The following is a 24015-nucleotide window of genomic DNA, read 5'->3' as shown; positions in this document are numbered from 1 at the left end:
AATCAATATGTCAGGTATTTTGGACACAATTTGACATCTGACGTATGCCTGCCTTACTGAGCTAAAAGACATTTCCGGATCATAGTACATATAACCATCAAAAGAGGTTTTTATACTGTCACAAATCCATATTTCCGTATAGTTCTATTCAAGAGTCACGAACGATTAGGATAATATCAGTAAACACATTGACCTTAAAGATGAATTAATTAAATTATTCACATTCCGTTTTTAATGCAATGATTCAAATAAAAAATACAATTTCAATTACATCATTTAGATTTACCTGAAGTTCTTCATTTACAAACTAAATAGTAATTCAGATTCAGTTTAGCATTTTCAAATTTAGTTTTTGATGGCACAAATCTCTCAACTCCTCTTCTTGAGTTTACGTGCGCCCTCTGCGGGTAACAAAAAAGAATGCACAAATGACCACAGCATCCCCTGGCTTTCACTTTTACCATAAGACAGGGCGGCCCCATACTGTATATTGTCCGTTTTTTCCTATTATTTTAGACTACACGCAAGTAGAAATGACATTTTACTGGTTTAACGCCAAATCGACTTTTCGCTGTGTTTGCTACCTTGCTTTCAAGTGAGCGAGTACCCCGATATTGTTCAAGGGGAAAATAATGGCTGCTCAAGAGCCGTCTCCACCATCTTCCCTGGAAGGAAATAAACCAGGCTTCCCCAAGAAAATTTTAGCCAACAGCCTCGAGGACAAGCATTTGTGTAATTCTTGCCTGAAAATCCTTCGAAGGCCCTTACAGGCTCAGTGTGGTCACCGTTTTTGTTCGTTTTGTTTCAACAAAATAGTGAGGTGGGTACAGTGTCTTGGTTGCTAACGAGCTAGCTATATTCATTTAGAGATGATCGCAAAGCTCTCTTAAAACCTAATAATAACGTTTCTGTGTGTATTGTCACAGTTTAGGAACTGGGGGGTTCATTAAAGCATTCACAGTGCAAGCAGACACGAAATTCAAATTGTACGGATGTTTTGCTAAGCGACAATCAAAGAAGATAAAACGACCATAACCATAACAAACGTTGTTATATTCATTTACAGAACATCTTATTGGCTCAGCAATCAAAAGACATCTTTTCCCCTGATTGTTTAGATTTCCACGTTCTTAGCTAAATCAAAGATGGTCATTTTATCAGAAGAAAATAAGATTAACACCCCTTTCTTATTACCACGTAATAAAAATACACTATAAAGCAATTTAAAGAGGTCTTATAACAACCTCATATTATCCCTTCAATAATTCTTGTTAACCTTATTACACTATGATATTTGTAGATTTAATGCATTTGTCACAATATGCTTATGTTAATGTAAATGATTGATACAGATTTCTTGCTTAGATTATGGAACATTACACCATCAGCAAAAACTACAAAATATAGCACAAAATATTTATTTCTGCAATACTAATAATGTGTTGTCATTTAGTTCTGGTCCTGAAAAATGTGACGCTTGCATCAAAGAAGATTTATTTGAGGAACCAACGTCGATTCTCAAACAAGGAGGTGTAAGTACATTTTTACTTCCAATTGATAATGTGGTGTAGAAGAAACATGCAATTAAATGACATGAATAAACTAGAGTCATGCATTTATACTGTGAATTTATAGTCTGATAAACCCAAAAAAAACAATTGCTCGTGGTTAGCTGTTTATCAAAACTCTTCTCAATGCACCCCAAAACATACGTGTTTATTGAAAGGATTCGTTGCTCTTCTTTCCAGGCTTTTCCCGACAATGCAGCTCGGAGAGAAGTGGAAGCCTTGGCAGCTGTTTGCCCCAATGAAGGATGTACATGGACAGGGACTGTCAAAGATTTTGAGGTGTATATTAATGCATAGTGTGCGACTAACTAATGTCTGTAGTTTGCTTCATTCCTGTTGATTGACATCAAAACACAATTTCTTTGCTTATTCACTGCAGCTTAGCCATGAGGGCAACTGCGACTTTGCCATCATCTTGTGCCCTTCCTGCAAAGAGTTAATGAGAGCCAACGAACAAGAACGCCACGATGAGCGAGAATGTCCGGAGAGGACACTCAACTGTAAATACTGCAAAGAACCATTCCTTTTAAAGAACATCAAGGTAAGATGCTATCAAAAGTGTTCTGATATTCTAAAAGGAAGCTCCCACTCTGATCGTGTAAGAGGTTTGTCAATAATTGAGTTGACTAGTCAAGGCACCCACTTATATCCTTTTACCGATCATAGCCTAAAGACCAAAATTCACACCCTTTTTGTGTAATTTGTTTTTTTAGGCTCATGATGAAATATGCCCGAAGTACCCAATGATCTGTGAAGGTTGTGCAAAGAAAAAGATACCCAGAGAAAAGGTATCTCACATATGGTCCTTAAACCACTTTTTTAATATAAAAGAATCTTCTCATTTGCTCTCATTTAGCTGGGGTTCTAACGCCATTAAATAAACTGTAGATCATTAGCTTCTTTAATTTGTTTGTTTTGCAGTATGTGGACCATATTAAGTTCTGCAGTAAATTTAAAGCACCATGCAGATTTCATGTTGTTGGCTGCGATACGTCTGTAAGTAGACATTTTCATCATAATTTGCTGTGTGTGACACTAGTTAACTGCTCACTCAATTTTAACTTAAACCTATAATATTAGTTTTCTATCATATGAACACACTAGTGGAAAGAATTTCATAAACGTCTTACATACGTCCATGATGATTATTTTTTTATCAGTATACACTCATTAATTTATTAGTTTAAAAAGACTGATAACGCTAAGAATAGATAGTAATTTTACTACGTGCAAAGTTGTTAAAATGGCACTCAGAACCTTTGCTAAACTCTGTGAAGTCAGAGCCAACCTTTTCTGGTTAAGCGCACATACTGGATTTATATACATGTTCTTGCAGATTTTTGTAGGGGGATTGTTACATTCTGGGCAGAATTTGTACTGCGTGGGAGGTTTTGTGCTTTTCACCCATTGGATGGAGGGCCCTTTGAGCACAAGCTGCATGGAGTCATAGTTATCATTATCAAGCTGGAATATTATGACATGAAAAGTCCATTTTTAATTTTTTTTTTACAGCAGTACATACATTATCAATGTAATTGAGCATAAAAGGATAAAAATATGATGAATTAATGGTATTGCATGTATGTTGTATGCTTAAAGCTTCCATTATTTATTTGCTGTGTGCTTGTGTTTATTTTTTTGGCTTACATTATGTACATTATATTTGTGCTAGGCTTGTCTATTCTAGGGGGGCACCAACATGGTGTCCAATGGTAACAGGGAGCCCCGGGTATTGTGACTGTTATAAATTAAGGTTAATTGTGATTGTACAATTTGATTTTACATGAATATTGTCGATGTGACGATTTAAAAATGTGAACGTTTGCTGAGATTTATAGAAATAAAGTCAGGGATCAAGACAGCCCATAGATGAAGGGAATTTTTCCCTTAAAATTTGACACAGTGGGAGTAGGTTTTTCATCTACTTGTGCATGTGCAACCAGTATATTAGCTAATATAATTAATAATTTGGCTAAACCTCCAGTTTCATCCCACATCCAAAAACATACTTGGTAAGTTATTTAAATACTCAAAATTGGCTGTAGCTATGAGTGTGTGAGTGTGCGGTTTTTTGTCTCCATGTCCCCTGCTCATTTGTCTCCATGTCCCCTGCTCACCTGATTGGCTGGTAACCAACTCAGGGTGTACCCTGTCTACAGTCTGTTGTTGGCTGGGATATGCTACAGTGCTCCCCGCGACCCTTTTGAGGATAGGCGGTTGAGATAATGAATGAATAAATATTAGGTAACTAAGACCAGTTGTTGGCGATGCAGCAATAGTATTTTAGAATGTGTTTTTAAAAAATTCTCAATTTGTAACAAGTGAGAATGTGACTAAAAATGTTTTTAAAAAAGTTTCACTTTTGAAAAGATTGGTGACCCCAGTTTTCTTTGAAAAGGCGGTGCTACTTTATTTTAAAAACATTTGATTTTCTTCTTCAACAACCAGGTGGAGAAGGAGCAGATCTATGACCACGAGCGTCAATGTTCGTACGAACACCTCAACCTACTTCTGCATTTCATCATGGGAATCAAGGTGAGCCTAGAGAGCCTGCAGCCTCAAAGCCTGGAGATCACTGGACACAAGTTGCATGAGCTCCACCAGTCCCTCAGAGACTTAGAACTCAAGATGAGTCACCTTGGTGGAGGCGGCACCGCATTGTCCGTGCAGAGTGCATGTGTGCCAACGCTCAACACCTCGTTCACGCCGCTCCCGAGCGCTATGGGTGCCGCCCTGGAGCTCCAACTCCAAAGTGAAAAGACCAAGGTGGTCGAGTTGAGTCGACGCTGCCAAGAGCTGGAGCTGAAAGTGAATACATTCGAGAACATCGTTTGTGTCCTCAATCGGGAGATGGAGCGCTCCTGCACCACTATGGAAGCCTACAACCGGCAACATCGACTGGACCAAGATAAAATTGAGATCCTCAATAACAAGGTGATTAACGTTCATTCATTCATTTTCCACACCTTGTATCCTCACAGGGGTCGTAACCCCACTTGCCAACGGGCTGCTGAATAATAAGAGTAAAAATAATATCCTTTCAACAATAATATATATTTTTCCTTTGTTTTACAAATTATTATTTTTAAGGTTCGTCAGTTGGAGAGAACTGTAAGTCTGCGGGACTTGTCCATCGTCGAGATGGAGGGAAAGATTAGGGAGATGTCAGCAGCTACTTATGATGGAACATTTGTGTGGAAGATCTCCGATTTTACAAAGAAGAGACAGGATGCTGTCGCTGGCCGAGCACCTGCTATGTTTTCTCCTGGTAATTATTTGATGACGAAACTTTGAATTGTAATGCAGATGATGATTTCTTGCTATACATTAACGCAAATCCTCATGTTTTCTAGCCTTTTATACAAGTAAATACGGCTACAAGATGTGCTTGCGTATCTACCTAAATGGAGATGGGACAGGAAGGGGCACTCATTTATCTCTCTTCTTTGTTGTGATGAGAGGACACAGTGACGCACTCCTTAAATGGCCTTTTAATCAAAAGGTAAGTGTCACTCAAACGCAATAAAAAATGAGGACTCATAAGGAGTTATAATTATAAAATTATAATTCATAGTTTCACTTACCAAAGGCTAGACCAGGGGTCGGGAACCTCTTTGACGAAGAGAACCCCAAACAATTCATATTTTCCAATGTTATTCCTTGTGAGCCATACTACAAATTTAAAAGTCAAAATACATACATGTAAACAAGTGCCTTTTCAATTTTTTTTGTAATTTCACCACTTTTAAAGTGGAAAAAAACTGAATATTTTTTAAAAGATTCTCATGCTGTTGCTAATCAATGAGAGGATGCATTCCAGAAGTCTACTGCAAAAAAAGAAGATTAAAGCAGTTCTAAATGTAATATCTCAGTTCTGTCAACAGCGATTTCCATATTTTAGCTCACAGGTTGGCAAAGAGCCAGATGCACCCATCGAAAGAGCCACATGTGGCTCCCGAGCCATAGGTTCCCTACCCCTGGGCTAGACTATGCACACCTTTCTGCCTGCACCAACTATGGCTCTATGAAATACTTTCAATTTTTTGGAAATCTATTTTATAAAGTGGATCCCCAAAAAGTTTGGACATCATATAAATTGTGAATAATAACTGAATGAAATGATTTTGAAGTGCCACATTTTATTAAAATAAATCAAAGCACCTTCTCATTATTGCATAATAACTGCCCTAGTACGTGATATTGGAAAACCTCTTTTACGGAAGATTGCCACATGTGTACCCAGGTCACCCTAATGCTGCTCGACCAGAACAACAGGGAGCACATAATCGATGCTTTCCGGCCTGATATCTCATCCTCATCCTTCCAAAGGCCCGTCAGCGATATGAACATTGCCAGTGGCTGCCCACTCTTCTGTCCACTCTCCAAACTAGACACTAAAAACTCTTACATTCGTGATGATACTATATTCATCAAGGCCACTGTTGACCTCACAGGCCTCTAGACTTAAATTTGGTATTTGTTTCACTACTAACTGCCATTTTCCTTTAGGTCCTGTCACATGGCTTTGTCATTGGCAATATGCAATAGTTGGAATGTTTTTATCTAATTTACCAATCAAAGACAGTGTTTTAAAAATGTGATCACAAATATTTATTTTCCATCTACACAAATGGCTGAGTATTCCAGTACTTATCTGGAACGGGTATTGTGCTTTTTATATATTTTTTATTTTTATTTTTTTGAGTAGGCAGCGAAGAATTGATTAACAAGGTAACTAAAAAAAAGATTAACATTGTGCCTGCTTCTTGTAACAGCTGACACTCATAGTGTTAGTAAAATTTAATATACGATTTATCGTAGGTCATATCAAAGCATTTTTTGCCTTACATAGCGTGCACAGTAATTTTGAATGGGAAGACAAAAAACAATCAACTCATTGAATGGTGTTCATTTTATCCTCACTTTCAAAAGACTATATTTGGGCAAAATTAACTTTGCCAGCGATATAATAACACCGCTTAGCTTTTTGAACATTTAAATGCAGTGATCAACAGCAAATATTACTTGAATTCCATGAATTCTCAATGCATTTCCTAAATCATGAAAGTTGTATAGTTGTTCGTCTATGTATCTGAATTGATGGGTATCTTATTTTCTTTTTTTGTATCAATAGTAGTCAAGAGAAATTGTCAGATTTCAACAGAATACCAAATTTTTTAGAGTGTGAAAATTAAGGTAAACCTCTTTGAAAGTATACAAACTAATATTAACTATAATTAGTTCAGTTTGAAGATGTCTTCATGATATAGTAACTAATATACTAACTACAAAACCATTAGAAAACTTTGAGGTGGGATGCTGTTGTTGTCCTTTATCAACACACAATAGTGAGGGTCCAGACTGTGTAACAGTATCATAAATATCATTATATATTGTTGGTATGTACATATTAACAGAAAATAACCAAATATTTGTAATACTTTTCTTTAACTATTTTTCAATGTGTTTTTCACCCTCAAAATTTAACCAATGGTTAAAACAATTTAACACGTCAGCTTTGATAGTTTCTGAACCATTGCCATTAACTGGTCAAAGATGGATATATATTCCTGGTTTGGTTATTGTATTAAAATGTTAGATTGTGACTGCAATGAATAATCTCTAAAAATATTTTCTTGTATAAATGTCAATATACAGTATATCTGGAGTCATGTAGTGTGCTCAAAAGCACAATATCCCCCCAAAACAATTGTTGACCCACTTTGTTTTTATCTCATATCTTCATGCATGGCATTTCAATCAGTGAGTAGAATGCTTTATAATAACTGAATTTTAGGTAATTGTCAATTTAGCCATGGCTCAAATTTTATCTATTTTGGTTCCTCAGAAGTGCAGAAATACGACGTTTTTAAATGTTCTGCTGTTTCAGTCATTGTTATTTTTAACATGTTAAAAAAATTGGGTTATCTTTCCTTATCTTAAGGAGTTTTATTTATTTATTTAGGTATTAGGCCATCTCTCTTTTATGCATCCTTTTTATCATGATTACAGTACACTAATTGTTCTACTTCCATTGGCTACTGACTAGTCTAAGGTCACATGGGCTAGATTACCATTTATCCGTGGAACTAATGTGGATAATGTATCAAAAATGGCTAGTGGGCTGGATGAAAGTACATACTACTAAATCTGATATGGTATATGTTGTAGCAATCACATCATTCTGAATGTGTACGTTTGTGTTGAGGGTTCAAAACAAATGATGATAACGCACATATCCAGGTGTATTTTACCCATATCTATTGTGGTTGTATTTGTGTTGTGGCATGAACCAGACCTGTCTAATCTTGATACTTGTCATAATTGATCATACAGGGTCTATATTTACATGTTACTGGCACCTCTGTAACATTACTTTGCAAGTAAGAGTTTTTATTTATTTATTTATTAACACTCCCTTGCTTACATTTTCAAATGTATTTACTCTTGCCTCTGCTTCATGCACAAACATGAAGGTATACATTGTAGAAGAAATAGGCCTGAGGATAGAGGTGATCAGAAAGAAAAACATACGTTTTTGGAGTATTTTTCTGTCTTGGTGACTTTAATGATCTACTATTTGCTTAAAAAGTGCCTGTATATTTTGTTTAATGTTCCATGAACTCACTGAATTGTGAATGTGCTTTTATAACAAATCAATTTTGAACTTGTTTTTGTGTATTTTCAATGATCATTGTTTAATCTTTTATTTGCTGAAGTATCAGTGACAAGCATTTTATTTTTCCAATTTTCAATTGCAAACTTGAAACATGAATGTAATGGAATTAAAGTGAGTTATTTCCATGTAATATGGGCATGCTGTAAAACCTTTAAAGACAAACATTTTCATTAAACAACTCAGGTTGGACAGAGGAAGAAAAAAACTAGATCTACATCAAAAACACTGAAATATTTTAAATATTTGTCCTCAAGAGTTAAAATTAACAACTTTTCAGTTTTCATACCAACTAGTCAAAACAAGCCATTGAGTATTTGTTTTCCATGCATATTGAACTGTAACAAATATTTGGTACATAATATTGGTAAAAATTGTCGAAGCCAAATATTATTTATGCTTGGAATTCAAGGCGTTTGACAAACAAAGTATTGCAGTACAGGTTTTTCTCCACCGGAGGGCAATACTGTAACAAATATTTGGTACATAATATTGGTAAAAATTGTCGAAGCCAAATATTATTTATGCTTGGAATTCAAGGCGTTTGACAAAAAAAGTATTGCAGTACAGGTTTTTCTCCACCGGAGGGCAATACTGTAACAAATATTTGGTACATAATATTGGTAAAAATTGTCGAAGCCAAATATTATTTATGCTTGGAATTCAAGGCGTTTGACAAAATAAGTGTTGCAGTACACATTTTCTCCACCGGAGGGCAATACAAGCTAAACGAAAAGAGGAAGTTGACGTCATCCCTCAATTGATTTCCACATGGTTTTGAGGACATGTGATGTGTTTGTTTGGTCTTATTGAAAGCTGGTAAGTACAAAAACTCACTTTAAGACATGATGCAGTTTTAGAGAAAAAGGTCAAAGCGTATATCAACACCAGATTGGAATTTTCAACGGTGCTGTGCCAAAGTATTTGGCCACATAGGTGTTAAAGATTGTGTTTAAATTCAGATCATCTTGCAAGCACAGAAAGGTCTTGCAGGTCACAAAACTTACTTGCCCTTGGGTTCTTCAGGCTGACGTGCTTGATTAGGGTTGTGCATTTTCCCATCTATAGACTGGGCTACGTGTGCATTTTTTTCCCACTAGTCATTAAAAATGGGCAATTTTGCCCATTGCTTTAAATGACATGTGCCAACCTAAGACCGACCTTGCTATGGCCTAAAGAAACTCAGTCCCACGCACAAATACGTTTTTTTTGCTCCTGATTTCCATATTTCTATCGTAATGGTGGCTCGTGCACGTTTTTATTTATTTATTATGCTTTCCCTTCAAAGAAGGCGGTCACTTTTGCAGCTGCTCTTGCTGATTTTTTGCAAACATTTCATTTCATAAGATGGAAGGTTGGGCCTTGGCGAATTCTTAAGTGTTTTGGGTAATCAGCTCCAATTCAGCTCATAGGCTTTTTGCACAGAATGAAGTGAGGTCACGTCAGATGAAGATTTTGCTCTTTTCCGGTTTTACTTTTCCTCCCCTTTTGATGCTCATCATTTTTGGGTTTTCAATTGAGTTCGATGCTTCACGATGAATTTGTTTTGTTTCAAAAGCATCATACCAGACTAAGACTATGAACTGTTTACCAATTTCAATATGATTTTAAGTAGCCATGTAACTCAAATAATTAACTCGATAGTGATTGAAAAAAACTAAATTGAGGTCTAAATGTTAGTGTATGACCTTCTCATCTTTATTCTTAGCAGAAAATAAAGAAATTCTAAATCATATCTCACTGCTATTGTCAATAATATCGCTAAGCCTTTAAGGGAGCTTTATTGATCTATAAATTCTTCAGAAGTTGGTTCTTATTCTATAATGATTAATATTTTTCTGTACTAAAGAGTTGGCTCATGATTAAATACACCTTTTAAAACAAACAGTTTTATTGTAATACAGTTTACAGAGAAACACCTGTTGTTCATCCAGTTATAAACAAACAAATCAATAAGAACAAAACAAATTTACACAGGCATTCTTTTGATGGTCAGTGGTTTAGTATCCTGCCGTGGTGGGAAACATGGGCTGGAAAACATTTACTGGATTTCTAGTTGGCTCATCCGAAACATTTTAAACAACAAATTGAGCTGACTATTTTTCTTTTTTTTCTTCTTTTTTTTAATATTTTGAGCATTCAACTCTTTTATGTCACAATACATCAATCCTCTTTTCTGAACTAAATCTAGTTATTTGCATTTTTCCAAGTATGAAAAAAATATATATAATCAATAAAAGGTCCTGCCTTGGTTTCATCAAACACATAATGTGAAAGAGTGTGTTAGTGTTTTTAAAGGGGACATATGGGAAACTGCTTGTATACAAGTACTTTGTAGTTAGGTCATTCACTGACCATCGGGTGTAATATTAATAAAAGCAAGTCATTAATTTTGCACTTTTTGTGAAAATTCATCTTTGAGGAAACGGTTTTAAATTTTGTCTCTCTGTGACCTAAACATAGGACTAATACACAGCTCCACGGGAATATTTGAAATATATAACTTTTATTTGTACATGAGTATTTGGACCAAGGGACCTTTTTTTTTAAAAACCAAGCCCATACCTGTCAACCTCTGCCGATAACTGCCCTTATAAATGATTATGATTCCCCTTACAAACCCCCAAAAAACCTTACAAACACCGTACGTCGTACGGTGTTTGTAAGTTTTTTGGGGGGTTTGTAAGGGGAATCATAATCATTTATAAGGGCAGTTATCGGCAGAGGTTGACAGGTATGCAAGCCACAGTTTTAAATTCAGAAAAAAACCCCAAATATGTCTCCTTTAATGCACAACACAGTGGCTCGTGACTGTCAGAATGAGTGGAAAGCATTGCAACCAATGTTTTTTTTCTTCTTTTTTTCATACCTATCCTACCACTGATCAACTTGCGTAAAGGGATGTGAGGAAACCAGGGGAGGATAAAGTGGCACAGAGACAACAAGTTTAGTCACACAAAGACCAACAAATGGCAATTTATACGGGTTTGGGGAAGGGGGACCTTAGGGCGTGTCTTTTATTTGACTTGTGCTATCTCTTTTCCGACGTAATCATCGCTGTTCTTTGCCCGTCGTTAACCTAATTACCAACTGTGAAATCCTCAAGCTTAACATGTCTTGGCTTGTGAGAGGGGTCAATTAATTACCGTACATACTGTAATTCCCAAGATGCACACATGCCTCATGACAAATGCCACAAACACAAGAGATTTGGATTATCATGTCTCGTATTCTTCAGTTCTCTTTGGTGTGTTACTCAAAATCTGTCCGGGCTTCACTTAAGTCCAGTTCGCAACATGCATATACATTTTGGCCCAGGCAGCAAGGGATATAGGCAGCCTGTAAGAGAACTTTTAGAGTGTGTTTATCTGCATGGAAGCAGCAAGGGTCTTGGCAGTGGCTTTGGTTGGTGCATGACGGGGAAGAGGTTTAGGTCTGGGTCGAGATGTTTGCTGGGGAATCCGTGAAGAATAGTAGCAATGTTTTCCTTGCTGAAGGCGATGCATTTAAGAGCGTTTCCTCCGTCCTTCTAGGTTTCTGAAGTTGGATGGCCTGATTTTCATCTCTGCAAACTCAATGGAGTGCTCGTGGCCCTTCCAGTGGAACCAATTGACGCCCTGAGGATGAAGAAATACAATCCAAAATTGAGAAATAGGTAGGGATTCAACATTTTAGTGCAGCACTGTAATTGTCCCTTTTCTTCTGCCTCCCAAAAAACAGTAAATTAAGTCTACCTTGCTGTGACTGTTATCACCATATCTTCCCATGAGATTGACACGGTGACAGTTTTTATACCAGAAAGCGCCCTTGTATGAAAGAGCACAGTTGGTAACGGCGATGTCATTGTCATGGTCGAAAGTGGAGAATGGACGACCATGGTGATAAGTCATTGAGTCACCTTCAAAGACAGAAAGCAGGTTTTTTAAAAAAGATTTTAAGTCATTCAGGACTCTTTGAGTACTGCTTTGTTGCATCATGCTAGACTTTTCCATTTATTTGTTGTTACCTGCCGTTCCACTGTATCCACCAACATGGACCTTGTAGCGTGTCCTGGGTTCAGAGACAGAAAACTTGTCGTAATGAGCATAGGCTGTTTCTCCTTTGTCTCTAAGGTCCACCCGCAGCTCATACTGACCCCCAGCTGTGAGTTTATGTAGGTTGGACAAACCTGAGAAACAAAACAAAATTCTTAACGTGAAAACGTATCCAATCATTTACCGTACATTTATTTGCTTCATGTGCTTGATGTGCTTAATTATTGTTTAGTATTCAAAGCGATATGAAAGCAGTCTATATTATACAGAAACTTGTTTGCTGTATCATTATTAGTATGTACCTAGCCAGAATTCATCATTCATGTCCCCAAAGCCAGCTGTGTAATTCTTCCAGTTTCGGAAAAATTCTAGCCTTCCACTTTGGCGTTTGAGGAAAATCTGTCATAGAAAAATAAAGAAATAATTAATGTAGCAGGACTTCTGTTATTTTAAAGCTTTTATAGCAACAATAAATAACTTCATATTTATAGAAAGTAAAAATATGAATGTGGATGTCACATTCCTTCCTGTAAGGCAGTACTGGTAATGATAAATCCGTCACAATTTCATTATAATGAAAGTAAGGTATATTAGACTGTGGATAGTCATGATAGAAATACTTATAAAAGGTCACCAATAAAAAGTTTTACTAAAATTTCTTTCACTTCCTAAAAAAATAGCAACATATTGTATGGCAAGGATTATTTCAGGTAGTACATACAATCCATCCGCCTCCATCAGTTGTCATGTCACAGTAAACCTGAATAGGCTGGCTCTCATCTCCAGCCAGATAGATGGTGTACAGACCAGATGTGGTATCACCATTTAGCAATGCCTGGGAGCAGTCCCTGGGGTATTTGTAGAGTACCCCAGCTAAAAAACATGGGTACAAAAACTTATAATGGTATCCGTTTGGTTAACAATAAATCAAGTCATTCTAATAAAATATCATTAGTAATACATTTCAATACATTATCCTATTGAGACATTTTAAGCTTGTTTTAACATTTTCCGAGGTCATTATTACCAAAATGAATATATATGTATTTTTTCCCCCAACATTACTGTGGCCATGAGCTCATCTACTTACTTGTGGTGAAGACAGTGCTGATAACTCTGCTTCTCTTTGGCCCGGCGATGGCCTGCAGCCTAACTGAGTATTCTGTTGAAGCACTGAGCTGAACCATATTGTAGGAAACTGCATTGGGACTGAGAACCACTTCCTAAGATTAGGAGAAAAATATGTTGTGTTAGTGAGTATATTAAATTATGCAACAAAATGCCAGTGTGTCTTTTAAAAAAAAACATTTGATGTGTCTATTTACCCGAATGACGCCATCAGTAGACTCAAAACTGAGAATGTACCCAGTAATATCAGCACGTGGTGGCTTCCAGGTTAGCAATCCTGACTCAGTCTGGATGTTGCTGGCTGCCAAGTCGTGAGGGGCATCCACATCTAAAGATAGAGTTTTTAGCACTATGGGATTGCAATATCCTTGTCTAATGGATTACAATTTGTTATTTATTCATGTGTTGTAGAAAAAAACAGATTCTTGTAGAGAAAAAAAAACCCACCTGTGACAAATTCAGTTGTTGTTACTGCGCTCTTGGCCAACTCCCTAATGGCATAGACCTTTACAGTATATCGAGTTGCTGGTACCAGGGTGGTCATCCCAAACTCCACCACATTTCCTGACACGCGCTCCATCACTGGAGCCACTGGGGAAACAAATGGCAAAATATACACCGTGCAGGATGAATATGGCTGTGTGGAGTTTATATGGTAAATATACTGTATTTAAAATAGCACTAACTCGGCTAAATCGCAAATATGCAATGGCTGGTAGAAGATGGTTGTGTGACCTTTCACGCAATGATTTCTTACCTGAGTCTGCACTGTACGTGATAACGTAGCCATCTACAGTAGCGATAGCGGGCTGCCAGAGAAGTAGAGCTTCACTGTCTGTAATATTCACTGCAGTCAGACCACGTGGTTTATCTAAAGCTGCAACACAAAATTACATAGGCATGGGTGTGAAAGTCTGGAGGATGTTGAATAAAGACTCAACAGGCACTATTATGAATGACAGTGCAGTGTAATGTCATCCAGTTTGCAGTATTAATGTTTTGAACCTGTATCTAATTTGAATGTACGTGTACCTACCTGCAATTGTGCAGCTCAGACTGCATGTTTATTTTCTCAGCGTAACATATCTTACCAGTAGTGACGCTATCCGAACCAGGCTCGCTCTCCCTCTGCGCCTTGAGTGCAATGACAGTAACCTCGTAGGTAACACCAGGTATCAAGTTGGGTAGTACAATCTGTGAGCTTGATCCATCCACAGTCAGAGACTTGGCATTTCCTGAGTGGCCAAACAATATGGTGTTACTTGAGAAATATTACTGATATTTCATATAAAGAGTTGACGTAAACAATGGCCTTACACACACAAAAGGTACCTAGAAGCAAGCACTCAATATTGAATCTATTACTTGGTAACTTAGTAGAATACAGTAGCTAGAGTACCAGCTGGTAAAATGATCCAGATTATTTTTTTATGTACTATAAGACTTTTTGTGTGTGTGAGTGATCTTAATGTTGATCAAAAATAGATAACACTGACCTCCATGAGCAGGCACGTATGTGACCCTGTAGTTGTCCACACGGGCTCTTGGAATGACCCAGTGGACAGTAGCAGATGAATCAGTGACATCAGAGAAGCGTATGCCTTTGGGTGGACCCAGATCTGGCAGAAATTTCACATTGGACACACAAAAAAAACAGAAATCAACATAAGGTTGTGAGCAAAATGGTCTTTGCGTTCTCACACTGGTGAGTACTAGAGAGCAGAAAAACAAACTAAGTGAGCAACTAATTATGCATGAAATCAAGCATTTTAGCATTAGAACACATTTGTTAAAGCAGTAAAAGGATTGCAGCTTGAACACAGTCCTTCTCTAAAAGGCTTGGAGTCGGAGGGAAAGAGAGAGAGTTTGTGAAGTGATGTAGACAGACAAAGGAGACCAGTGGAAGCCAGTGCTGCCACAAGGAACTTCCCAGTAGTGGCCAGTAGTAACAGTATCTTGCGTGACAGACCTGAGGAGATTAACTTGTCCCCATTTCATCAAGAGACAATACATCCGCCACGCAACCCAGGAGTAAAGCCTTAGCCCCAGGGAACAAAAAGGACACCATAGACACCAGTTCTATATGACAGAGACAGTAGCCCCACCTCCTTCCATTAAAAAAAGAAGCAAAGACATTGCTGGTAGGACAACCAGACACAAGAAAGCTCAGTAAAAGACTTAAGTGGTAGCCAACTGACATGTCTAACTCTGAGATATTTAGGATCAAATTTTGGACAGAATTTTCAATTCTTCCTTTTTCTAGTGACTACTGCAGTTGACTTAAACCACTGAGGATTATGACACACCAAGCCACAGACATAAGACAAAGCAAACACATCTAAAGTGGTTTCTAAATGAAAACATATTTAGATTTCAGAGATATTTTTGCACCAAGTGGCTTGAACACGTACTGTTCACCGCCTGGTTAGTAAACAAATAATAAAACATTGACCTTCATTATTCCATGCTTGTGACGGTATAGGGGAAAAACATTGACCACGTGGACGAGACAAATACAAATGAAAATCCATTCCCGGATTTTCATTTCTTGACACCACCCTTTCAAGCTGTACCTGTTCTCACCCCCTCGATTATAGACTTGGAGCGTCTTCCCAAAATTAGTCCAAATATTTCAATTTGGTACTGTGTGTCCTCGCTGAGGTTTGTCACTTCTGCGCTTCTGTCTTCGCCACCCAACACCAGCTCTTGTGGTTGGTCTGGACTCTCAGCCTGGCTCACCATTATGACAAAGGTGTCGAAGGCATCTTCTTCTGCTGTCCAGACCAATCTAAAGCTCTCGGGAGTGATGTCAGATAGTTGGAGAGCCTGCACCTGTGGTTCAGTCTCTGAGTGACAAGGGAAAGTAAGTTTTGCTCTTCTGTGAAACTCAACAATGCTTTGACATTGAGCAACAATAATTTGATATAAGGTCCTTATTCTTATTCTCTATTGACCTGATTTATATCTGAGACCCTTCCCAACGTTTCCTGTTTTCCTCTGTTGGGCATTTTGGATGGTTTCTTGCTCGTTTGGGGGGTTCAGCTCAGGGGATGCTGTAACTATGGGCCTGTGAAGACCTTTTAGCCATTCGTTGTGATTAAGGGCTATATAAATGAACGTGACTTGAATTCAACTTTATGAAGTTTTTGTTGTTGTTGTTGTTGTTGTTTTGGTCAGAATGTAAAATTCTACAGCTAGGAAAAACCCTGATTAGCCAGGGAAATTTCTGGTATAATTTACTGACACATGGGCCAGAGATTTTAAAATAGTCTAAAAATAATTTTAAATAAAATAACTCGTAAAATGAAGTTTAGCAATGCCAATTGTGAGAGTTTCAAGGGTTTGCCTCGAACCATTTCTGACAATCAAAAAAATATCTTGTGGGAGCGCTCACTCATTGTTGCTTTTATCTGGTCAGTGCAACAAAGGGAGGATCACATCTATCTTCTTATAAGCACAAACTTGCTACTGATGTCATCTTCTCAACACTGCTACATCCACTTTGTTTCTGTCTTCACACCCCCGTACCCAGGGGGAAGAAAAGCCCCATTCACAAAAGGGACCTTGTTATTGGATGAGGCTATGCACCAGCAACTGCTATAACAAGGGTTTTCAAAGAGAAACTGCTTGCAGTTCCATGTCTCAACTTAACTAGTAGCCTGTGATCATATACTGTAACTCGCAAGTGTTCCAAGCTAATACGTCTTGCTATCTGCAGCAGTTTGTGGTTGTGTTGGTAATTTGTTACATAAAACTATTCGGCTAATCAAAGATTCCCCGCATAATGTTTTTCATTTAGAAGACTTAATCTCCCTTGTAATGTCTTTCTCCACTTGACTAGTGTTGACTACTGTGCACGACATAATTAAGTTAGTCAGTGCCTGCATTCAGCACTTGGAATGTTTAATTCTCTTGGAAAAAAAGATGGTTTGATCAGCCATTACATGCAGACAATAGACTGTTGAGTGTATGCCATATTCTGCATGGCCTCGGAAGCCCCTGGCACCCAAGCATTAGAGACTAGAGGCAATGGCAGCCTGAGAATGAAGAGCGGCCCACTCTTTCGAGGACTCGAGATGCATACAGACGAGCAGTCTCATACAAATTGACAAAAGCCTTTGAGTTTTAATTTAATTCCTGTCAGTTCTGCTTGTTTTCCCCCTGAACAATCCTTATCTTTAAAATGTTGATGCATGATTTAAGGTGGATTGACATACACTCTAAATTCTGAAAAATTGTAAAAAAGTATGTATTTTACTGGATTTTCTGAAGAAATAGTAGTATAATTTGTTTTGAAAATGTTCTATTCAGAGATTTAAAATTTTAGTACTCTTTTAAAATAATTAGAAAGAAACTTATAAAACAATGTGACACTCAACTAACTCTCATTTGGAAAGTCCCCTGAGAAAATCCCTCGCATAGTCTGAGGCAGCAAGAGAGGTATAAAGGGAGGGAAAGACTCAGGCCCCAGCATTGACTGTGTTTATTATTTATACCTGTGATGGTGTCTGCAAATACAGGATCTAAGAAGAGGCCCCCGTAGACCCCGTACAGATTGGCTCTGTACCAGGTAGCGGGAGTTAGGCCAGAGATGACAATGCTGCGCGCATCGGCTGACACAGTTTGATTTTGCCACTCAGCGCCCGTTTCTGCATCTGTAATCTCGATCAGAAACGCTTCAAAGGCCCCTTCCTCTGCAGACCAGGACAGGAGGAAGCTGTCCCATGACACATCGCTGACAGTGACATTACCCACAATGGGCTTCTCCTCCGCTGGGTGATGAAACACATACCGGCATGGAGTTACAAGGATGGTGACACACAAAGAATGAACTATTTAGACGAGTGGTCCACAGAAACAAAGGCTGAAAATGTGTCATCGTGATGCACCCTACGAAGGGGTCCAATTCACACTTTGTAAAGCTCTGGTTTAAAGAAATGACAATGTATTATTGAAAGAAGATATTATAGGTTTAACCTTCGCCATACGAACAAAGCATTCATATATATACTGCAGTGCCCACGTTGAACATCCAAACAATGAGTGGAGTATGTGAACAGCAGAAAATTGGTGTTGACACTAATTATACCACATTTGTATTTGAGTCAAATGCTATTTCTCTAGTTTCACTACAAAAGACGAGGCTGAACAATGCGCCTCAATATTGATGGCTGACAAAAGCCATACTCTTTTTATTACCATATGAGAGAGACGTCTCAAAGATTGAAAGCATAAGGCTGACACGCAATGCAGCCTCTGCCCATTAATGAACAAGAATGGGCTATCAACATTTGAAGCTGCAGAGTAGCTCTGCCAGGAAGGTAGAAAGTACCTGACCCATTTCAACAATGTGCAAGTATAGGAGCACATTGTGTGGGAAAGCATTCCGAGAATTGAAATCAGACTCAAACATCATCTCAACACCTCATAGTTGATGCACAACAGATTTCATGAAAGACAGTGAGTGATGGGACGGATGATGACTGCTGATAAATTATATTTTTTTTACACCTTTCCATTAATTACTTGAAGGGGAACTACTTTGCAAACTTGACCTTATAATTGTTTGCATACACATGGCTTGTGATTGGTCATACACGATAACACAATTTCATTGTCTCCCATAGTGTAATACTGTTCAAGCATCTGTTACTAAAAACAGTGGCCGTGTAGTACAGGGTGATTTAAAAATATGTCCCTGTTTTTAAGTACATACTGGTAATTTATGATTATTTATGAAATGCTAGTGTTGTTTAGTCTTTCTCGTGGTGTGTGTTTCCTTTGGCTACACACATTTTTCTGACATATCCAGAAGGTTCTGGAGGCTTGATGATAGGGGTTGGCATCTCTTAACATCATACGATGCAAATACACAGCGCACCAATGGATTAAAAAAAGAATAGCAAAGTGACACATCAAACAAAGGTCAGGAGATCACATGCTGCAACAGAGGGTGGGTGCATTAAAGCTGTAGCAAATTAGAAGCGGTAAAAATGAACTATACCAAACTGGGCTGTTCATTTATATTCATTCAGATCAATGTGGAATCAATATATGGCGTCCTCTAATTGGCAAGTCTGCAGTATATAGAGCCCCGAAAAAATGGTCTAACTCCCAACTCCCCACCTCTTTTCTCCAATTCCTCCTGTAAAATGAAACCAATCGATGTTCATGTCTAGAGACGATAAAGGCTGCACAGATCAGCACAGGCTGTGGATTAGATGGCTGCTGATTTTAGAGACAATGTTTTAACAGGAATCCCAGCATGTGGCCTTTTATCTGACAGACCCAGAGTTCATCGTGGTCAAATCGCACAAAACCAGAGGGGACCAAGGCTCACGTCAACAATTACCACATGAATGAAAACTGTTCAATGCTCCCCCTCACCACCACTGCCATGACCCTGCTCATTATACTTAAGGATAGTCTCCCAAAATATATAATGAACCATTATTTGCAAGCCTTCTAAGGCAGAACTTTTTTATATTTTACCACAAATATTTTTATTAATGTCCTAAACATCTTAGAGGCTATTTGAGCACTGAGATAAGTGTGGAAAGAGCATCCTTATTGTTATTTAAACTAGTATGAAAAAAAAAATCAGGCAAGGTTTTTTTAGAGAGTGAAAAGCTTTGTTCTGTAACAGTTTTTTTTGTCTAAAATGTCTGGAACACAGTTGTCCCTTTCTGTTAAACATAAACAGCAAAGTCAAAAACAGAAATGGCGGGACAGAATATTAAATGAAAAAGCCAAACAGGCGTAAAACTAATTCAAAATGGAGACGCTGTCACTTTCATAGAAAACATGGGAAATTTATGTCAAATATCTTAGAATTTGCTGGTTGAATCCTGCATTGCTGTAAAAAAAAATCACATTAAATGTGAAATGAAAAAAATACTAAAATTGAAAGTCTAAAATTTTGGTAACAAGTTGAAATTAATGACGTTAGTGATGAAAAAAATCAGGAAATAGATAATCCTCCAGATAAATAACCAAACAATAAAAGTGAGGCTGAACCCCTCTTCATTCCTTCGTATTAGTCCTAAAACATCGCTGAGTTACTAACCTGTCGGTGCCGAGATGGTGGTTGCTGCACTTGTCCTGCGGCCCCTCTCGGCAGTGATGCTGATGGTATAGAGCATGCCTGCTGTCAGGCCTCGCAATGTGTATGACTCAGAAGCTCCTGGAACCACCTCCTCTGCTCTTTGACCATCAGCGGAAACATAGACAAGTCGGTAGGAGTCCAGCTTGGCCAGTGGGCGTCTCCACTCCATCATCATTGTTGTTTCTGTCACCTCGATAACAGTTAGGTCCTTTGGAGCATCCAGTGCTGAAATAGAGGGGATGAGAGTTTATAAATTGGGATTTAATCTTCTCTTCAGAGGACATAATAATCAACATGACTTATTTTTAGCTTAGTGACATACACAGTATGTAAAGCATACTCACAATAGCCTGTTCCCATGCCTTTACTCTTTTCACCGCTATACACCCAGCAAATTGAATACTAGAGCTGAGCAGCAATCGATGGCAATTTAAGTTTTGAGTAGGTGTAGAAAAGCGATCAGAATTCTAATCTTGCATGAGACTGTGTCTTGCATCTGAATATTGTTGTGGCTGTCAATGAATGCAAGTAATTCTTTTAGAATTTTAATCGGCTATGGCATGATTTTAAAAATGTACGAGGGGCAACCATTTCTTTGCAGTCCAAAATCATTCGCTACTGCCAACTTGAATATTGAATTGGGATTTAAGGCACCAGTCCATGCTTTGTGGCATGCCAAAAAAATGGACGTTAAACTGTGAGGGCATTTGCGACACTTTTGGTGTAACCTGAAAAGATTTAAAGAGTTAAAAGGCACTCCCAAAAAAGTGAATATGAGGACAATTATGGCGCCATCATATAAAGCACAAACTTTGTTGTAATTGTTAAATTAAAAAAATACCACTGCAGTATGATTATGTACACAGACTGCTAATCTACCGGTAAATGTGCTATTGTAGTGAAAGACAAGTGAGAGCTTCGTACCGGTCACAGCATTGGTGGTCGTGGGTAGACTCTCCCGTTCGTCTTTTACTGCTGTCACTCCCATTCCATACTCTGTGCCTGGTCTCAGACCTAGACAGCCAAGCAAAATACTGCATTTTACACTCAACAGTGAAAAAAAAATGTCATGAATTGTTTGCTCAAGTCCTGCATTTTTCACCAGTTGAATGGTTGAGAGGCTGTATCGTCAAGTGGCCAGCTGTTTCTGCTAATGGTTTTGGTGGCTGTGGCGGACACAAAAACACTTTCGTGTGGCGTGATAGCACAATAGCTTGCAGCCAAATTGCATTTCATGGTAAGCTTGAGCTCATAGTAGAACACGGCTGGTGTATTTGCATTGATGGATCTATAGGGCCCTTGTCGTGCAGCCGAAACACTACACCCAATGATACAGCTGGCTGTGGAAAGCCTTTGGTTTTCACAATTAAGCCCTCTCTAGGCCCGATCGCCTTTAATTCCTTTATTAACTCCCACAGAGGTCATCACACACAGAGTTCTGCAGCATGAAATTACACCTAATACCCAGGAAACTCATTATCAATAAAATCACGAGCGTGAAGGCAATTACAGATAATAACTGTGTGAAAGCACTACTGAGGTGCGTTTGGAGAAGAGGGGGACGTCTGCTGAATGGACACAATGCTTTATTTCCATGAGATGGGCCTCCCAAGGACAAAGAACTGCGCCAGACAAAGACACTATTAGACAAAGTTTTTCCTCTCTCTTATTGTATTTAATCTAGAAACAAACAGGAAAAAAACAAGGCTCAAAGCGTTGCTTTATGATGTCAACAGCATTGATAGATGAAAACATGTCTACTCTTACTTGAGTAAGCGCTCAAAGAGAAGCTGCAGTGTGATTCAATTTAAAAAGTGAATGCCAAATCCCCCTGGGTGGTTTTCTCATAAAATGGGCCTATTGTAGTTGGGCAAACATTTCATGATACAAAACAAAGGCAAGCCATTGTAGAAATGAGATTGTGGAAAATAACACTTCATTAGATCACATGACAAATACTTGTCCAAGTAAGTTTAAGGGTATCCATTTTATAGTGTCAATGTTTATTTCTCACTACTCTCTATAATGTAGGTACCAAATAAAAAAAAGAAATAGGAAAACTTTGCTAGCATGATCGGTGACAATACCTATTTATTAGGTTTAACATATAACTTATCTATGATGCCAAAACGGTGTAAACTATACTTGTGAAAATTCATCAACATCTACTGGATTTTCTTTTAGCAGTTTACATTATCAATGATCCAACCTTATCTTATCATGTATGAATTGTATTTTCTTTCTCACGTCTGGTTGACTCATGAATTAAATCATATTCCTTATCCATTGGTTTGATTGCCTATGAGCTTTTCATTATGCTTGGGGAGACCAACCATGAATAGCGATATCAAGGTTTGTGAAACAAAGTATTGCTAATTCCTTACTGAAAGGTTACATGAGATGCTGGGCAGAAATCTTAGTTTGCCTCTGCAATGTGTAATTGATAAATTGTGGTAGTGTGAGACACTGAGATAGTGTGTACCAATGATCTTGGCGTGAGTTGTGTCTTTGGGTCCGGCTGGGAAGAGCAGCTCCCTGTGTTCGCCTCCGGAGAGAGGTCCATACTTAATGCGGTAGTTTTCCACCTGAGCTTGGCTATTTTTCCACTCAAGAGTGATGCTTTCATCAGTCAGTTCCAACTTCTGAAGGTCCCTGGGGGCATCCAAGTCTACACATACAGAAGTTGATTTCATGTGCACACTTATCAGCAACAAGTTGCTTCCATTAGGTCAAGTGACTACAACTTCCTAACACAGAAAATATGTATTCATCTCTATTCTGAATTTATGGTATCTGATCCTTTAAAAAGCAACCATAATGAAATCCGCCTCAGTAGGAAACATCCCTCTCACCCTACCGTAACTAGTACGTAATAATACAACAGATTATAATCCCAATATTCTCTGGGAGGTTCTTACCTGTGAGGAATGATTCATAGACAGGGACACTAGACCGGTCTCCCCTCCGGGCTGTCAGAGACACTTCATACTGGGTGTCTGGCATGAGTCCTCCGAGGTGGTATTGAGTGTCTGTGGAGGAAAGCTCAACCATACTGCGATCAGCAGGGCTGGAACTAGGCCCAAAAGAAATGCTGATTCCATCCACATTGGCCACAGGCTGGAACCACGTCACCAACGCTGTTGTGTCTGTCACGTCACGGATGTTCACTTGGAGTGGTGCGTCAATCCCTAACGGAGTAATAAACACACAAGCAGATAATGTTGTTGTGCTTGTTAAAAAATATGGCTAGATGTGGCATGGGTCCTTAACAACTCAATACTCAACTTTTCCATCTCCTCAGGGTTTACAGTTTTAATGCTCAGCCACATCAGAGAAGGTTAATTGCCTCTGTATGTGTGCATAAAACCTTTGAGCTTTTCTAACTCATGCAACAAGTTGTCAGTAAAGCACTTCAATATTTCATTTACGCAACAATCAAATTATTTATTTACTCTAATAATAATGATAATAATAATAATAATTAAGGTTAACATGCATTAGTAT

General features: G+C 38.2%; 3 protein-coding genes across 10 annotated transcripts in view; 2 read left to right on the top strand and 1 right to left on the bottom strand.

Annotated features, from left to right (window-relative positions):
- Positions 1 to 429: 429 nt before the first annotated feature.
- LOC144074830 (TNF receptor-associated factor 2-like) lies at positions 430 to 7978 on the top strand. Of its 3 annotated transcripts, XM_077601450.1 has the most exons (10): positions 430 to 820; positions 1454 to 1532; positions 1749 to 1847; positions 1948 to 2109; positions 2282 to 2356; positions 2490 to 2564; positions 4017 to 4502; positions 4659 to 4836; positions 4922 to 5070; positions 5812 to 7978. In XM_077601450.1, the coding sequence occupies exons 1-10, from the start codon at positions 633 to 635 to the stop codon at positions 6028 to 6030; spliced, it is 1710 nt and encodes a 569-aa protein (XP_077457576.1). In that variant the 5' UTR covers positions 430 to 632; the 3' UTR covers positions 6031 to 7978. The 3 variants fall into 3 exon arrangements, with proteins under 3 accessions (XP_077457576.1, XP_077457577.1, XP_077457578.1); XM_077601451.1 differs by lacking the exon at positions 2490 to 2564; XM_077601452.1 differs by lacking the exons at positions 2282 to 2356; positions 2490 to 2564.
- Positions 7979 to 8944: 966 nt separating this feature from the next.
- LOC144074325 (dual specificity testis-specific protein kinase 1) overlaps positions 8945 to 24015 on the top strand; it is an 82479-nt gene continuing 67408 nt past the window's right edge. For all 3 annotated transcript variants that reach the window (XM_077600706.1, XM_077600707.1, XM_077600705.1), the window contains exons 1-2: positions 8945 to 9063; positions 11778 to 11899. The gene's annotated coding sequence lies outside the window, so the exon portion shown is untranslated. The remainder of the gene's footprint in view (positions 9064 to 11777; positions 11900 to 24015) is intronic.
- Positions 10937 to 24015, bottom strand: part of tncb (tenascin Cb) — a 46524-nt gene continuing 33445 nt past the window's right edge. For 3 of the 4 annotated variants that reach the window (XM_077600701.1, XM_077600702.1, XM_077600700.1), the window contains 15 exons: positions 23430 to 23699; positions 22994 to 23179; positions 21436 to 21525; positions 20473 to 20736; positions 14903 to 15025; positions 14498 to 14641; positions 14164 to 14283; positions 13854 to 13997; positions 13604 to 13734; positions 13369 to 13501; positions 13000 to 13151; positions 12581 to 12677; positions 12251 to 12412; positions 11979 to 12142; positions 10937 to 11861 (listed from right to left, as the gene is read on the bottom strand). In XM_077600701.1, the coding sequence (XP_077456827.1) occupies positions 11751 to 11861; positions 11979 to 12142; positions 12251 to 12412; positions 12581 to 12677; positions 13000 to 13151; positions 13369 to 13501; positions 13604 to 13734; positions 13854 to 13997; positions 14164 to 14283; positions 14498 to 14641; positions 14903 to 15025; positions 20473 to 20736; positions 21436 to 21525; positions 22994 to 23179; positions 23430 to 23699 (2291 nt within the window). In that variant the 3' untranslated portion in view covers positions 10937 to 11750. Of the gene's footprint in view, positions 11862 to 11978; positions 12143 to 12250; positions 12413 to 12580; positions 12678 to 12999; positions 13152 to 13368; positions 13502 to 13603; positions 13735 to 13853; positions 13998 to 14163; positions 14284 to 14497; positions 14642 to 14902; positions 15026 to 15979; positions 16253 to 17902; positions 18179 to 20472; positions 20737 to 21435; positions 21526 to 22993; positions 23180 to 23429; positions 23700 to 24015 lie in introns of all 4 variants that reach the window. The other variant, XM_077600703.1, reaches the window with a different exon arrangement.

This window comes from Stigmatopora argus, chromosome 5 (genome assembly GCF_051989625.1).
Source record: "Stigmatopora argus isolate UIUO_Sarg chromosome 5, RoL_Sarg_1.0, whole genome shotgun sequence".
NCBI lineage: Eukaryota > Metazoa > Chordata > Actinopteri > Syngnathiformes > Syngnathidae > Stigmatopora > Stigmatopora argus.
Note: the sequence above shows the minus strand (reverse complement) of the source record. Positions and strands in the feature narration are given on the sequence as shown.